This window comes from Phytophthora sojae (assembly GCF_000149755.1).
Source record: "Phytophthora sojae unplaced genomic scaffold PHYSOscaffold_1, whole genome shotgun sequence".
Taxonomy (NCBI): Eukaryota; Oomycota; class Peronosporomycetes; order Peronosporales; family Peronosporaceae; genus Phytophthora; species Phytophthora sojae.
Window position 1 is genome coordinate 5916935 of NW_009258115.1, and position 17003 is coordinate 5933937.

General features: G+C 51.8%; 3 protein-coding genes across 3 annotated transcripts; 1 reads left to right on the top strand and 2 right to left on the bottom strand.

The window, feature by feature from the left end:
* Positions 1-91: 91 nt before the first annotated feature.
* Positions 92-14242, bottom strand: PHYSODRAFT_458124 (hypothetical protein; the record flags this gene model as incomplete). Its single annotated transcript, XM_009517267.1, has 16 exons — positions 92-1153; positions 1268-2463; positions 2560-3344; positions 3453-3846; positions 3958-5412; positions 5443-5829; positions 6454-7325; positions 7571-7575; positions 7712-11611; positions 11681-12202; positions 12335-13247; positions 13314-13420; positions 13490-13567; positions 13638-13924; positions 13998-14085; positions 14168-14242. Coding segments are annotated over 16 exons (12126 nt in total), but the record flags the coding sequence as incomplete, so codon positions are not given.
* A 333-nt stretch (positions 14243-14575) lies between these two features.
* On the bottom strand, positions 14576-16035 carry PHYSODRAFT_552012 (hypothetical protein; the record flags this gene model as incomplete). Its single annotated transcript, XM_009517268.1, has 2 exons — positions 15115-16035; positions 14576-15031 (listed from the first exon to the last, which is right to left on the bottom strand). The coding sequence occupies exons 1-2, from the start codon at positions 16021-16023 to the stop codon at positions 14576-14578; spliced, it is 1365 nt and encodes a 454-aa protein (XP_009515563.1). The 5' UTR covers positions 16024-16035.
* Positions 16036-16274: 239 nt separating this feature from the next.
* PHYSODRAFT_284230 (hypothetical protein) lies at positions 16275-16885 on the top strand. The gene has a single exon (XM_009517269.1). The coding sequence runs from the start codon at positions 16307-16309 to the stop codon at positions 16871-16873; it is 567 nt and encodes a 188-aa protein (XP_009515564.1). The 5' UTR covers positions 16275-16306; the 3' UTR covers positions 16874-16885.
* The last annotated feature ends 118 nt before the right edge of the window (positions 16886-17003 follow it).

The window sequence follows — 17003 nt, forward strand, 5'->3', positions numbered from 1 at the left end:
ACGCCACCAGAGAGCGGATTGCGCCGAACAGTTCAGGATCTCCAAATTCTCCTTCCGATTTCCACTCGACAAACGGGAAATGATCACGACAAGTAACTAGTGCGTGAAATACCCCCAACTGCTTTATGCGTTGCTCTTCGTACTCACTTATTATTGACGGTCCTGTAGTTGTTGCGGTAGAATTGACTGCATTGGTGCTGGCGAATTCAAATGTCTCTAGTTCATGCTTCAGAACAGCAAACGTGTGGTGTAAACATCGCTTCAGCGATAGTGCTCCAGTCCCCCATTCTCTTTTCGTGGCGATCCGACTGATGCGCATACTATCAAAACTGGCATACCGCATATCATGGTCGTTGATATCCTGACTTGTGATCGATATCCACAAGCGAAAGTCAGAGTGAGCGCGCCCGTCTTCGAGAGAATCGTATATGCTACTCAACAGGGAAAACCGGTCATGGCAAACCTCGAGGTTCGGTAGAACAACCCACTGTCCCTTCTCCATGGCTTGTAGCAACAACGTTTTGAACGTTTCTTGGTCAGCCAGCAGTAGCTGAATTGAGTCCGTCGTATCCATCGTAGCCCCAGCTCTTCTTGCCACATTGGCTACTGCATCTACAAAATCAATGCTTGGTGGGCAAAACACAACTAGCGGAACTTTCGAGTTGGAGAATGATTGCCACATGAAGAAAAGGTCACGATGCCTATCCGGAGCTTGCGCCATTGCAGTGTGCGCTGCAGCTGCAACTACGGTGGGAAGAGACGGCGTATTCATCTCTGGAATTAACGAACAAGGATGCGTGAACGATACGGGTGTAGTATGCATCCGCTGTAACTCTCGTCGAGCGAAGTCTTCAATTTCGCACATGAATCGATGGGGGTAGACAGCAGTGACAATGCATAATCGTGAAAAGTCATCCAGAGGTACCGGCACTGGCCAATCATTCGAGCTTCTTGTTCCAAGCTCGAGTAGTGCCTTCCACGCAATCTGTCCATCTTCCAAGCTCTCCATCCTGGAGATAAATTGCCGAAGATCTCCAGAAGCTTCTGCTAAATAGCAAACTGCCGACCAAGCTGTAGCTTTCATACCTGCAGGACGCATCGAAAGCAGACTTTTTAATGTAGGTCTGCAGGCATCGTAGCTGTTGCATTCCATCTTATAGTTAATCAGGGCGAGCAGGCGTGCGAGCATTTTTGTATCAGCGATTCGTCGACTAGGCAGACTCAGCTCTAATGGAGACCATACACCTTCGCCACTTACAGGCTGAACAGGGCCGTTTGCTTCTTCCATACGGCGTTGCCAAATTCGAAATGCCAACAAAAAGTGGAAAAGGAGGCGATCCTCATCTCGGAGGTTCATAACGATACACTGCTGGAGATAGCTAGTAAAACAAGCCATGACCACCTCCAAATTGTTGTTGCTTCTACTGCTAACTTCACCCGCGCGAATCAACAGCTGCCATATCCACGACAGCGTGAACATCCTCTCCGCATTATCATTGTTTCGCACGGTATCAAACTCTCGCCAGGCCCAGACCGCATCTAAGCACCTCCTTGAAACAGCAACATAAGTTGCTAAACTGCGCCAGTGAGCTTGAACTTTCGTATTTGCCTCGGCTTTTGTGTTATCGAGAGTGTGTATTGCGCTTCGGTTTGCCACAATTCGAAGAGCTTTCGAGTTGTCCGCGTAAACCTCATCAGCTTGCTCCATGCTAAAGAATTCCAGTAGCTCGTCTTCGAGTACAACAATTTGCTCGTCGCAAACTACCATGTCTTGCTGCAGGGTTCGAATTTCAGTCAGCTCCCGAAGTCGACCTTGGGATTCCAGGAGCTTTTGAAGAGCTTGCGATTCCACGAAAGGTGCAGTCATCTCGACCTGGATCACTGTGAGGTGGTTAAAGTACTGGGACATCCAGCTCGGGGGCTCATTCGTGTCTGTGTAGATAAAGAAAATCCTACAGGCATCGCTGCCAAACTCGAGCAACGGAGCGTCTACTGGAGGTGAGTTCAGTTTTGGTCTCCCTGGTCCGCTTGGGGTTCTATCAGTGGCTAGATTCGAGGCGACTTCCACCGGAATATGACACCAACAGCGATAAACACCGCTATCGTGACTACCTGCGCTAATGTCATGGTTCACGGCGTCAAAAAGAGCTCGTCGTTTCGCGCCAATAAACGAGTGTAAGCCATGCAGGCGCTCCTTGCATATACCCGTGAGGATCAAAGCGGACTCATGCTTAATGCTCGTCTCGACGGCTTTCCAGAGTACTGCGTCTGTAGTGGTGTTGTTTGCCGAAACAACATTCAGATTTTGAGAGCTGAGATGCTTTTTCAGCCAGTCTGTAGCAACACCGTACGGGTCAATCAGCAGAGGTAAGCGATAGCTGTGCAAGGCTATGACTGCATTCTCCAGTGCACTATCATCGTTCGCTGGTAATCCGTTCAAGAACATTTTGGCCAGATCCACGTCTCGAATCGAGAAAACTTCGTGTAGTGTTCTTCTCACAGGTGTTGGAAGGACCAGATCAGAGATGGCCTCCTGCCATAACTGATACAACTTCAAACGTAGCGCTTGCGGCAAGACGGAGGCGTACGCTACTGTCGCTGTTGCCAGCAACAAGTCTCCTTTCCAGTGTTTAGATAGTTCGAAGTACAAATCATGCAGTCGCTGCCATTTAGCTCGAGTGAAGGACAGTACTTTCCACGCGGTGTTCGTGATATGAAGTAGCGATGTCGAGTCTTGCAGCTTTTCATCTGCTCGCTGCCGCTCAACCTCCGACAAATCCCGCATTTCGTTCGTCTGTCGAGAAGAATGAGTTTGGTCCAGGACGTCCATCTTGCTTTTAACAACTTGAGCTTCGGCTTGCTTTAATAATTCCTGTTCACGTAGCAGTTGCGCGTGCTTCGGCTCGGCTAGAATAAAGTCCCGGGCAAAGTTCGTGCACTTTTGAACCCACTCGCACAAGACTCCAGCTACCTCGTGCACCGACCCAAACAAGGCCTTGTCGAAGTCGGGTGACCTGCAGATCGGGAGCAAGGTGCTGACCATTTTCTCGGAGACCTGGCTAGTAACATCGAAGGTCATCAGCCTTTCCCAGAACGTCGCCTTCTTCAATTCTATTGCGACGTTCTCCCAATAGTTCATGATGATTTCGTCTGGGTCCATTTCATCACGCCCTTCGACTGGATCGATACCAAGAATTACGCCAAGACACTCCGATAGCTGGTAAATTGAGGAGGGTATGTGGTCCATCGCCGCAAATTTGTGCACAAGTCTCCGCAGTCGGCGTCTAGCTCCCATTCCAGCATCAATTTCAGGCTTTGTCTCAACGACATCAGCGATACCTTCACTCTCTACCAACGCCTCGGTCTGTTGATCTTCTCCCTCTGCCTTGCTTTCGTTGTACTCATCTTGGTCCGAATGGGCACCGTCGTCTTCCTCTTCTCCCCTCGCAAACGCTTCATTGAATACTTGTAGGGTGCCCTTCATTTCATCAAATATGTCCCTTGAATCCTTTATCAGGTCTTGGTACTCCTTCGTGACCGTAGCAAGTCGCTCACGTTGAGAAACCACCATGGTGGAAGCTAGCTCGAGTGCCTTCGTCAACTTTTCCGTCGTAATTTTATCTTTTTCCAAACTACCTGACATCCTGCGCCTAACTTCGGTCTTGTACTTTAGTTCGGGGAGCAGCTGTTCGGCTTGAGCCTGCTCCGCTTTCAAAATCCGCGCAGTCTTGTCAATAAATTCCAGTCCAGTTTTATACCGCGCTAAATTCACCGGGACCGCTTGCTCTAGCCGATCGTAATGTGCAGCAAACAAGAGGACATGATCCACAAGTATACTTACGTCCACTTGCATTAAGGAAAGATTCCTCAAGCTAGCAGCAGTCGCGTTTTGTTGTCCTTCTGAAACACTCAAACTCCCTTCTTGTGAGCTTGCACCCATAAAACAAGTAGTTGTACGGTACACTTGAGCCGCAGCCTCAGCGAGTTGAGCGGAAACTTGTTTATCCGATACCAACGACGAGTGAGATAGACACTTTTGTGCAATTGCTACCAAACCATCGGAAGACCATGCTCCAACGTAATTTATGTCGCAGCATTTCAAAATATTGGGATAGCGCCACAGAATGGAAGCCCAGCTGAAATTTGAGGAGCTGGTTTCAGCTAATGCGCTTGGTCGGGGGGAAAACACAAGCACGACTTGGAGGTGCTGCCGCACGTGGTGGAAGAAATATCCCAATATAGTGCTCTTTGAGCGAAGTACCGATGATGCCTGGTGATGTGTCGATGCTGATTGGTGACTGCCTTCTCGACTTGGCGGAATCGATTTCCTTTCTCGGTCGGCTTTTTCACGCAAAATTGCGATTATTTCGTCATCAAGATCTTCGTACGCGACGACGTCAGGTATGGCGCTATTACCTCCAAGAAATTGGTCAAGAACTCGATATGGATACGAATCAGGGTCTAAATGAGCATCCTTCACAATAAACACGACGGAACCATCTCGGGAATGAACGCTTTTCAACATGGCAGCCCGAAATGCTGCAATCCAGTCGCTCGCATGAGTGATTTCATCGTTACATTGGGATCCCGACATGTCTTGCTCTGGAATGTTGTACACCACGGAGGACTTTTTGCAAATAAAACACGCCAATCGAGTAATCGTCACGAGCTTCCTTCCACGTGCTCCCAGTAACAAGACGGCTTTCCTATCCATTCGTAGCAATCGACTCATTCGTAGAACATGTTTAACGACGAACGAGCACAGAATAACCTCAAGAGCTTCCGAAGTACCTGCTGCTTCGGATTTGCCAGTATCACCACGATACATCGTCATCATACTCCGTTCGATAACTGCTTCGACTTTGGAGATCTCGTTCACCTCATGGTAGCCGTTGCGATTGCCTCCACTTGCACTAGCAGTCTCGCTAATAAAAGAATAGTGCAGGTCATTTGCAAACCAATCCTGGGTAGTTTGGGTCTGAACTCCTGCTACCTCGGAGCGTGTAGGGCAGAATGCATCGTCAGTGATACCAAAAGTCGTCAAAGCAATCTCAAGTGTGCGTCGGTGAAATGAAGACATCTCCTTAGGGTCTATGATACCATCACCCAGTGCCCGAGCGCTCTCATGACACCACAACCGAGCAAGCGCCGGCTTCTCCGCTAGTGTCAAAGTAGGGCGGATGACACAGCAAATGTTTTTGACGATCAAGAAAAGTTGAGCCGCACGAAAGCTGTAGTGAAGCTTGATAGGGTTGAACGCAGCGTCCTTCTGTACGACTGTGAAGTCGTTACTAGAAGTCAGCAGCCGGAACAATCTCAGACTTGCCTTAATAATAATCGACTGAAGTTGTTCGGCTTCTTTCGCTGCGGTTGATGATCCTCCGGTCGTAGCTGTCGCTTTTGAAGTAGACGCTGATGCTTGCGATCCTGATGTTAACTCACGGGGCACACTTGGTGCTGTAACAGAGGCTGGGTAACGTTCACAAATGCTGCTCAGATCTGAATCCGAAAAGGGCAGCAAAGTTACCGGAACAAATCGTCGTACGAGGCGTTCGAGGTCATGGGTTTCAGTTGGGGTACGTTGCGTTCTTGGAGTTGGAATTTGCCGTGTCACGAACGGAAGAAAGTGTTGGCATGGAGTCAATAAATTCGTGCTGGGGTCAACGATTGTATGGTACTCTGTGAGCATGCGCAGCAGTTCAATAGCCGAGTCCATTCTGCGGCTGGAATCGAAGCAGTGTAAGTCGTCGATATACACATTCAGTGCATGTTTACCACTTGGCGCAGTAATTTTGCCCGGTGTTGAATCGGATCCATCAGCACTCTCCACTTCACGTACACTCTGTGACTCGTGCTTAGAGCTCTCCTGTCGCTCGACACGACTCCGTTGAAGGACCGTCTCAAAGTGTACCAAAACATCGCTTGCCTTTGTATAGAAACCTGCGTAAATCTTTTCAACGCTTGTGGACTCTTCAGGCGTTGATTCATCGTTTGCCTGCGTGTCAGTGTCAGACGGTTCAAGCTCTGATGGAGGTGTTGGCGGTTGAACCACCGGTATCTCGGCTCGCGAGAGTGCTGAACAAAGTATAATCCAGGCCGACCCACATACTGACTTGCCACAATCTCTAGGGCCACACAGAGTTGCTGGGTAATTAGTGAGGAGTAATTGACCAGACAAGCATACCGCTGCTGATGTAGATAGTGTGGGAACTAGTAGGCGATTCAAGCACGAGTCGACAGGATACTCTGGTATTAAGCCAGAGCCCAATGAACTACCAGCTGCACTGAGCTCACTGGAATCTGATCCCAGCAGCATCTTCTCCCAACGAGTGTAATATTCCGTCCAAGGCAGCCACTTGGACCCAAAATCAACTGAAAACCCATAGTCGTAAATGGTTTGCTTTCGTAGCGCAGATCCTCCATTTGAAGTAGGATTGTTCGTTTTGTCCCCACCAGTAATGCTTGAAACGCTCCCTATCAATGTTCCACTCGGGAAGAACAGCGTAACCAGTCTCGTGAGTGAGGATTGCTCGCTATTAGGACCGTGTAGTATCAAATCGTAGAGAAACAAGTGAAACTTGTGGCGTTCGACAGTGTTGATCGTGCTTCCAACTCCCCATACAAGTGCTTGCAAGAACAGACAGTGGACGGCAGTATGACGTTGCTGATCGCTCGTCAAAGAGCCAAACTTTTTCCACGATTGTACTAGCGCGCTATGGAATAGCGCAAGCATCCACTGGACTCGCTCCACCCCGCTGTTAGGGCTTTGGAAATTCGTGCTTACAAACGCTAGTGTAGCGGGGACTGTTTCAGCCATAAGAGCGTCCAGCGCAGCGAATATGGCAGTGGCATACCCTTCAAATCCTGATCTGCGCACCGTTTTCCAAATTCCGTACACATTTTCCCAGCACTCTCCAGTCCTGCTGCGACGGTCTGTATTTACGTGCACGGCTCCAACGCGAGAGATAAAAGATGGCGACGCATTCGTAAGAGTAGTCGTCTCCATAATAACTCGAACATATTCCGGGATCAGTAAGAGCTTCCCTGACGAAAGGTGCAGCCCTTGCTTATACCCTGGAGTATCATCCGGCATTTCTTCCACTGTATAAAGTAATTGTTCGCTCCATAATGCATCCAGGTCACCGTCAAAGACAAACCACGTTTGAGTGCGCTTGATTGCTTTGTTGAGCGCCTTTGCCTCATTGAGGAGCTTGTAGAAGACACTGTGTGAAGGATGATCAGCTGCTGGATCAATCAACTGGCCCGTTTTGAGTGCCCGAGGACATACTACGACGGTGCGTACTGGTGGCACAAACCCCGCTTCACTGCCTGAATTGTCGAAGCCCAGTCCACGCGTGGCGCCACTGCGCTCATCGGCTTTTCTCTTCGCTATTTGCGTGAGTGCTCGTGATAGTGAAGCGTACAAACTCGTTTTCCCTGCTTGTATATCCCCTGACAATACCACCGCACGGTGGGTCCTCATTGTCTGCAGGAGCTGCACCGTTTTCAAGCCAAACTCAACGCCAAACCGCTTCCATGAGCTCTCATTGGTACGCACATAACTCTCAACATCGTCTTCAAGACTTTTCTTTGGCGGGAGTGTTCCGAGTCGCGAGCTTGGCAACATGGAGCTCCCACGCGACATCCACATGGTGCCCTTGTTCATGTGCAGGTCTCTCCTCAGTGCCTGCGCATTAAAGTCTCGAATGACAGCATCGATTAGATGAAGATTTGCAGACGGCACAAGAGCGCCAAGCAGCTCACGAAGCGCTTGACTAACGTTTCGATACTCCATCCGCTCTTCGTCGCGCTTTGCGATGGCTTCAGCGCTAGTGTCGTTAGATGCAACTTCCCCACTCGGTGGCGCTTCCTCGCTCTCATCGTCGGGAGTGATCAATATGCTCTTTCGGGTGCGTCTACGGTGCTCTTTTTCAAGGTTGTTGAGCTCTGTGGCACGCTTCACGACACTTTTAACCTGGCGCAGAGTCACTAGATTATCCACGAGGACCGTCATTTCATGCGTCATCGCCGTTGGATCGTTGATGAGTTCGAAACCCCGTGCATACGCAGTGAGCGCGACAATAACTAGCTTGGCCAATTCGGGAGCATACACGAATCGACCACTTTGAAGCTCGAATTCAGCCAGTATTTCAATGTCTGGAGATTGGACGATGATGGTTCGGAAGAAGAACCGCGCATCCGGGATTAAATCTTTGTTTTGTGGTACACAGTGTGAAGCCGTCATGCTGAGAGACCGCGTAGTTAAAGTCAGGAAAAACATAGCCCCTCTTCGAAGCCGAACTTTGTCTCCAGCGAGGGTACACTGGGCACGTCTTGCAGCTAGACTCGTCAGAACTTGTGAGCACAGCATTGTCACCATGGATACAGTCGTCGGGTCCAAGAGCTGCAAATTATCCATACACAACCAGGCTCCGGATGAGGCTGTAGCCTTGATGAAATTGGCCAGAGCGTCGAATGAGAGCTTCCGGTTGGCGCACTGGAACGTGACGTACAGTCGACCACACAACCGAGCAAACTGATGGCAAATTGTGGACTTGCCAGTTCCAGCAGCACCCTCTAAGCAAACGCCTTTAATCATCGTACTTGCCGCTTGTGCAATCGCATGATAGCAACGCAGTGTCAACGGGGTCACCAAAATTCCGGTCGATCCATTGCCCAAGTATTCCAGGCCGTAGGGTAAATACGACGACGACAGCACCGTCACACTCAGCACGCTGTCGATAAAATAAAACCGCGGCTGAGAAATCCACGTTAAACTAGGCGAATGGCGCGGGAAAACAACTTGCTGGCTTTGACGGCGCATTTCGCGGATGCTGCCACCATTCTCGTCGTTCCACATGCCTCCGACTTCTCTAAGCACTTCGCTACTGACGTCACGTAACTGCGTCAACAAGAGTATCACGTTTCCGAGTGCAGCTTTTGCGTGCGGGTACGCAGCTACCTTAATCTCTCTGCTGACAGCATCGAGGTTTTTGTATAAACTGTCCGTAAGCTCCGTCCAGGATTTCCGCTGGTTAACTTCCTGGTAGGCTTGCTCCGACTCGAGTGTCCATACGTAGTGCACCGCGGCTAGAAGAGATTGTTCAGGCCAGATCAAGCACCACTTGCGAAATTCCTTCCGAGGAAGATCACTGCAAGCAGCCCGGATGGAAGCGTGCAGAATAGTCGACATGGACGACTCCACTTTTGCTAACCACACGGGCATCGGTGTATCATTCGTGACAATCGGAGAGCCGAGCGGGAACGGTTCACCTGCAGCACTGAGTAACGCTGTGATTTCATTTGCTGCATTGGTTTGAACACCACTGATCCCTGGGAAACATCGTGAAAGGGCTTTCCAAAGTGTGGCATCTCCCGAAACCCTGGCTAAGGCCAAGGCAGTAACAAGCTCAGCATCTGAGAGGAAATAAAATCGAGCGAAACTCGATCGTTTGGTCTCAAAGCCCACACGAACGCCTCCTTTCACTCTCTCCAAAAGCTCTCGGCATCGATTCAAATCTGATATCAGCGTTGTTGACGGGGAAAGCTGCGCTATATCCAAGTCTCTCATCGTCGTTACCCGTGGGAAGTACGCCTTACAAACCGACTGGTAGAGAATCGTGGCGTGAATCGAATGGTAGAGCTGAGCTGCGTGAGCAAAGAATTGAGACTCTTTCGACTCTGCGTCAACGATACCCGCAGCAAATAGCGGTGTCAGTTTGCGCCATAATTGCTCGATCAGTTGGAGCATCTCTACAATTTGGCCCGTGTCGGATAGAAACCCTTGCCATTGTGCGATAGCCTCTGTGAAAGGGCCGGCATGAGCCATACATGATAGCGTTTGCAGCCGCAGGAGATGGTCATCCATTAGAAAGATAATACGTTCGGCGCATAGTTTATCGAGAACGACATTCCAGGCTTCAGACGCTAGATCTTGTGCAGAAACGAACGGGGCCAGCACTGCACCCGAAGAGAAAGGATGCTTCGAATGTACGAGCTCAAAGCTGGTTGCGTCCCATTCGTCCCCCATTTCGTTCAAAGCTCGCTCAATTTGTTGCTCTTGCGTTGCATTGCTGCTGATATCGACTATCTCGTTGACCATTTCGAATGCCCCATTCTCGAGCAGTTTCAACAACGTAATGGTCTCGTCGGCGATGAAATCAAGCCCAATCAGCGCCGACACCGCTTTCATGTGCCGCTCCTTCATGGCTGGGTTTTGAATCGCGACAATTAACAGGACATTCCCCCTAAAATCTGTCATCTGCTTCCGTACTGTCTCCGCTGTGATCGCAGCCGCAGCGGAATTCAACAGCAGCACGCTTGACACGTTTGCAACGACCGAGAGCATTTGCTGTAACGTGAGCAGGCCTTCCTTCCCCGGTAACTCGAAGACGTTTCCACGTAGCCATCTAGAGTTCATCTCGCGGAACTCTCTCACTGTTTTCCAGAGTTGCTCGTAAGGCGCCATCTCTTCGGCAATGTCATCGAGTTTGCTGAAGTCGGTAGGCTTCCACTGCAGCTTTTGTTCTTCCTTCACAATCGTCTCCATGGCCTGGCGGAAGATGTACATGTTGTCCTTCATCTTCGCGAGTTGGACGACGTACGTAGCTGCGTGCCGCAGATCTCCCTTCTTCGCGAACCCTCGGACTTCTCCTTCAAATTCGTCAATTTCCGTCTGAAATCGTGATCGTTTTGCAATAAACATGGCTTCGATCCTTGCCCGCTCATTTACCAGCAGTGCTTCTGCTTCTTTCAGTAACTTTTCGATATGGCTCCTCCATTTCACAGTCTTCGCAGTTGACGACAGTAAGTCTACAGAGAGACGAAATCCTGCCACGGAAGTCGATGAAGCATCATTGTCATCACTGGCTGGTACGTCCTGCGGGGAATCGATTGCAATACTGCCGACGTGCATGCTCTCTCGTTCAAACAGCAAGAATCGGAGACGCTGTTTGATGGTGTTGCCTTTCTCCTGAAGTTCTTGCAGCGTTGTCGTCTTGAGGGAATACACAAACGCCTCTGAATCTACCAGCTCGTATAGGTCCAGCGGTTTCTTCGCCAGTCGCGCAGCAATTTCCTTATATTGCTGTCGGAGCTCAGAATTCATGCGACCAGTTCGCTGCTCAAAGGCTTGAAGCAAACGGATCGTCCACTGAGCCAGCTCGGAATGCAGCTTTGTGTTTACATGTCGGCAATCAACGGAGAAAAGGCCCAAATGTTGGGAATGCCGGTTGTCAATTGCAAGTTGCATCGCGGTGGTCTGCACTCGCTCCATTTCGGCGCGGTAGCTTTCCAGCTCGCCATTCTCCTCCAGGTGGAAGCAGTCAACCGAGCTCACGTAGCGATGCGTTAGCGCGAAAACGTCATAGTCAGTCTGCAATTTTCGCAAGTGCAGTACATTCTGCTCGATGATTGCGCGAATTCGAATTGTTGCCACCACGATGTCATCTTCTTGTGACGCGACATTCCACAAGAACGGCGACGAGGAATTAGGCAGTACCAGTGGCTCATCAAACTGTGTCTCTATGCGACCAAGGTTGTAAAACAGCTTGGGTATGTTGTGAAGAACATTCAGCAGACGACTTGGTATATCCACCAAAGGGTCACGAAACTATATAAGAAATACACACACGTTTGTTAGAATTACATTATGATAGACCTCCCTGGCAACAAAACTTACTTGAATTTGACCATCCTGCAAAATCAGAGTGGTTAGCAAACCGGAATACGCTGGTCGGCCCTGCACTCGTAGGTTGGAGTCACTGCTGTCTTGGGTTTCTTCATTCATTCCTCCGAACAGCTCGAAAAACTCGACGTAAGCTTGGATGGACTTCATGATAAGCGACCGGATCTGAAGTGACATGACGGCTGCTACCGTATCAAACAGGTGACGCAAGCGGAAGTTCACTGCTGCTTCAGACGTGTGAATTGAAAACGTCTCGGCTCGGATTGCACTCTCGAACATCATTTTGGTTTTGGTGTACCAATTTTCCATCACGAAAGCTTTCATTTTGGCGGAATAGGCGAATTGGACTCGTTCGAACTCGATGATATCCATCGGCTCAATGGCATCACTGAGGCCCTGCGCACTGGGCAGATCCACGAGCGAGATTGAGTTATGTAAATCGTGCCACATATACCGAAGCGCGCGAACCGGCGGGTTTGATAGAACCAACAAAGACATCAGCTTTGTGTGCACACGCTTTCGGCGCATAGATCTCCCCCGCGTTCCCTCTGAGCGTGAAAGGCCACCGCTTCTAGGTTGTGGTCCAGATGTGTTCTTCAAACGCTTGTGAATAATGCCGGTACTTGCACCCCGACCTCTTTTCAGCACCAGAGCTTTTAAGTCACCAATGCAGCCGTTGGGTCCATCACTACTCCCCCATTTCCACTTTGACGGGAGAAGAGCGTGAACAGGAACTCCTTGTGGAATACCGAGACGCTCACACGATGTCGTGCGCATGAGCAAATAGTTGAGAATGGCCTTCTTGGCACTCGCGCAATAATTGTGGACGAACTCCTGGTGAGCCGCTTCCATGACTTTCTTGATATGTTCACTCGACGGGCCGATGACGTACTTCACAGCGGAAGACACTACTCGTGTCTCTAGATCGGTTGGAAGCGGCGCGAGGTAACAGCGGTCGATGAGCTTGTCGTCGGTTAAATACTCAAAGTAGCGCTGTTCTGATGTCGGATCTGAGACTGTTTCTTTCCTTCGCTTTGTCTGCAACGGCCTGGTGGCTGGTCTCTCAACGAACACCAATCCCCCCGTCAGCTGACCCGGGTAACCGAACTGGGACGCAGATTTCTCCGTCATCAGAAATGCCGCAGTCTCGGTGAAATTGGATCCAATTCGATTCGAAGGGAGTAAGCAGGACACATTTTGGTCAGGTTCGACACAAAGTGTACGGCTCAGTCGATCAAAGAGCTGTGGAACACGGTTCTCATCCGTTTGATCGTGCATCGTTGCCGTGACGTCTCCAATGCCTCTTTCTTCGGACAATTCTTGCGGTGGTGGCGCAGGCTTGCTGATACGGCTGGCTAATGGGCTTGGTGACCTCTGGTAGCGCTTTTGGAGCTGTGCCGAGCGAGGAGACGACTTGTTTTCTAACGCAATTGACGCAAAAGATGATGCTGGTGGTCGGAGAGGGGGTCCAAACGAAAAGTCTGGGGTCTCCTTCGAACGGTCAAGAACGGGATTTAGCTGGATCGACGGAGAAAAGTTCGATCCTGACAGAAAAGAATATCTGCATACATATAACTGGTCATTAAACGAGAAGACTGCGTGCGTGGTGTACAATATACGCACTTACTTTGCTTGTGGTGTTGGAACGGATTTTAGGCCGGCTTGAGCTCGCAAGTTTCGCTTGACAACACTCTCTCCTGTGCGGACTTCGTACTCAAACCGTGGAGAAGGGCGCTAGAAGACAGCCCAATTAATACGACGTATAACAAATGTATCGAATCGTAGTCCTGTGCATGTGCGTACCGAGTCACGCGGGAGCAGATGACGCTGGATAACGCGGTTTGTGCATACAATGACTCCGACACCAATGTTCAGCTCCACCTAGTCCACGAAAGAAAAACATTCGGTGAGTGGGCAAGTGGGAACCAGCAGTTCGTGTGGCCGCACGTACTCTGCTGCATTGATTCATAGCGGTCCCCAGCTTGTGAATCACTACCGCCAACCACTCTTGAGCTCGTGCTGCGTCAACGGAACTTCCGCAACAGGACGCCATCTCCACGAAGCTGAATGCAAAGACTTCTCCTAGCCCGACTAGACTGGCAGCTCTGTTCCGTCCACCAGTGGGCACTGCTAAATCGGATCTAGACGTAGTGGAGGATAGAGTCGCAGCCAGCGCTGGGTCAGGTACTTCCGAGACGACCTGGATACTAAACTTGCTAAGGAACTGCTTGTCAGGCTCTGCAAACCGCATACGGCACCCCAGTAGACGTGAGTCGTTCATTCAATTGCAGCAGCTTAGTTCCTAACTCACCGAATAAAGTGATGCGAATGCCCAAAGGCTGAACTCGCAGATAGAACGTTCCGAAGCCGGGAATTGAAGCAGGCACTTCCATTGCAAGCTAACAATCGACAAAAAAATAACGCGCAACGAATTAGCCAGCGCCATCAAAAGAACCCATACGAGCCACTGCCACAACGCACCTGGGTCTTCACCCAGTCGCACAAGAACTTCCACACCAGCGAACACTCGTTTGTCGTCATGGGAACTGACATCATGAGTGAGTGCGGGGTCTTCGGCGACAAAGTCGACGTCTGGAGACTGCGCGGTGACGCCACTTGCATTGGAAGTCGGGGAATGGGATTAGCCTCTCGCGGATTCACCGGCGGGAGCGAACCAGCAAGACCAGATCCAGCATTTCCCGGGGAAGCCCCTCGGACGTCAGAGCTTCCTTCATGGCGCGAGTAACCTCGCGGAGACAATGTCGCGAATATCTCCGACTCGCGCACAACGTCCATCTATCAAAACGAGGGAAGCACACCAACAGGTCAAGGGGTCAAGGGCAAGTGACCCTTCAATGTATTGCGGACAGAAGGTATCTTTGTCTGTCGTTACATAAGGTATCCTTCGGTCTGTGCGAGTGCATGCGCCGAGCGCTTGGCATCGTTGAACAAGTCGTTGGTCTCCTCGATGTCGTCCACTGACACCTCCGAGCGGCCCTGCGTCTCGGCGAGGATCCGGGAGGGAGTCAGCAGCTGCACGCTGTACCGCAGCGACGTCTGTGAGCCGATCTCGCCCAGACGCACGGTGGCGTCCTCCATGAGCTTGATGCTTTCTGCCTCGGCGCGGATCTTAATGATCTGCACCATTTCCTCCACGGAGTAGGGCATCGTGCGGATGATCAGCATACGGTCCAGCAGGTCAAGCGGCACGCCGTGAGGAGACGACACGTCAGTGCCGCGGATCTGGCACACACCGCGGTTCGTGGCGAACACGACAATAGGCGCCAGCGTCGACTCGAGCGCGCGGTTCAGGTACGTGAAGCACTCGATGTCCAGCATGTGAACCTACGGAGATCACGCCAAGCAACAGTCAGTTAGTATCACGCTCCTCACTCCACGCCCACATCCAGCACAACTGCAGCACATACCTCGTCGACGAACAGCACGCCGGGCACGAGCTCCGCGACACCTTGGTCGATGTATCTGTTGACGACCTTGTTGATCTCGGTTCGGAGTTTCTCCGTGATCTCCGTCTTCTTGGGCTTCATCATCTGCCCCATCATGGACATGATGTCCTGTCCGCCTTGCGGCCGCGCGTTGGCAATGTCCAGGTCGTGCAGCGTCACGTCCTGGATCAGCTCCTTCTTCTTGTGCACGTCGCCCTTGGGGATGGGGACGTACTCCTCCGCCTCCAGGTCGTACTCGGTGGCGTAGGCGTCGGAGCGGCCCACGCGCTTGACGCTGCCGTTGTTGGCTTCAATGTAGATGACGTCGCCCACCGACACCTTCTCCTTCTGCAGCGACTCGTAGATACTGGGGTCGAGTCGGAGCTGCTTGGAGCCCTTGGTGGTCTTGAGCCCCACGATGACGTGGGAGATGGTCTTGCCGTAGCCGCCCAAGGGGTTCTCCGTCTCCTCCGGGGTCATCTCGGTCACCTCTCCCTCGTACACCTCCTTGCTCTCCTTGATGCGGAGGCCGATGGCGCGGCGGAAGTTCTCCATCAGGATCTCCGTCTTCTTGACCTCGGACGAGTACACCTCCGACCCCACCATGGGGCAGAACGGCACCTTGGGGCCCAACTCTTGGGAAATGCCCAGCGCCAGCGCCGTCTTACCGGTGCCAGGCGCACCCGCGAGCAGCAGCGCGCGACCCGCCATCTTCTTCGACTTGATGAGCTCCACGACGATGCCCGCCGCCTCGCGCGCCTTCTCCTGGCCCACGAGGCCCGACCCAATGGGCAGCGCCGAGCCGTCCGACTCCAGGCCCAGACCCTTCACGTGCGTGTGCACCGCGATGCGCTGCGACTTGGCCGTGGACTGCACTTCCTCGATCTTCATGCTCGATGCGCTTGTGGTCGTCGATTCCAGATCTAATGGTCGCACACGATCCAACTCGCAGCGCGGCCATCTGGTCACTGTCAGCAGGCAGTATACTTATCAAGAAAGTATCCAGTTAAATATTCTATGTAATTGTTAAGTTTACACACCATCTAGATGTGCGCACCGATCCCCCTGTTTGGATATGCGCACAGAAATAGATTGACATTCGCGAGCACCAGTAGTGACAAGAGTGACAGTACCCCAGTTACCCTGCACGAGGTCAACCACGTTGTCGGAGAGAATGCTGCGCCCGCTGTTCGGTGGCGCGTTGAGCTGCGAGATCCCCGAGGGCTTCGCGGACGTGAGCACCTTCCGCCAGGTGCCCGACAACCAGGAGGTGTTCGCCAACGCGGCCACGGACCAGTGCGTCATCGTGGAGCTGCTGCAGTACGAGGAGAGCGTCGAGGACGCGCACAGCGCACGCTACTTCTTCAACGAGATCGCGCAGTCCAACGGCTGCGGGCCCGACGAGGTCTCGGTGCTGCTCGAGGAGGCGGCGGACGCCAAGAACGCGCCCGCGGCCATCGACGCGCCGCACTCCACGCAGCTCATCGTGGGCGACCAGCGCGTGGCCAAGTTCAAGGAGGGCGACCACGCCAAGAACGTGGTGCGCGTGTACCTGGGCAACATCCGCCTGCCTGGCGTGACCACGGACGTGGTGCTGTCGGTGTCGGCGCCCATGCGCATCAACCCAGCCAGCAGCAGCCGCGACGCCTTCCAGTTCGAGAACAACTCGGAAGTGGCCGCCGCCATATTTAAGCAGGCGCTGCAGTCCTTCACCGTGCTGGACTGGTCGCTGTTCCAGTGAGGGGCGATGACTGCCACTGCATAGCTAGGGCCGCGCTGTCATGCGGTGCAGTGGTTCGTTCGTCGGGAGTGGTGAACTGTCTGTAGCTACAGTACATGTAGAAGTCCTGACTCTTGATGAATGAATTGCT

What these genes read in the sequence shown, in the direction of transcription:
- PHYSODRAFT_284230 (XM_009517269.1), top strand. Translation starts at nt 16,307, where the DNA reads ATGCTGCGCCCGCTGTTCGGTGGCGCGTTGAGCTGCGAGATCCCCGAG.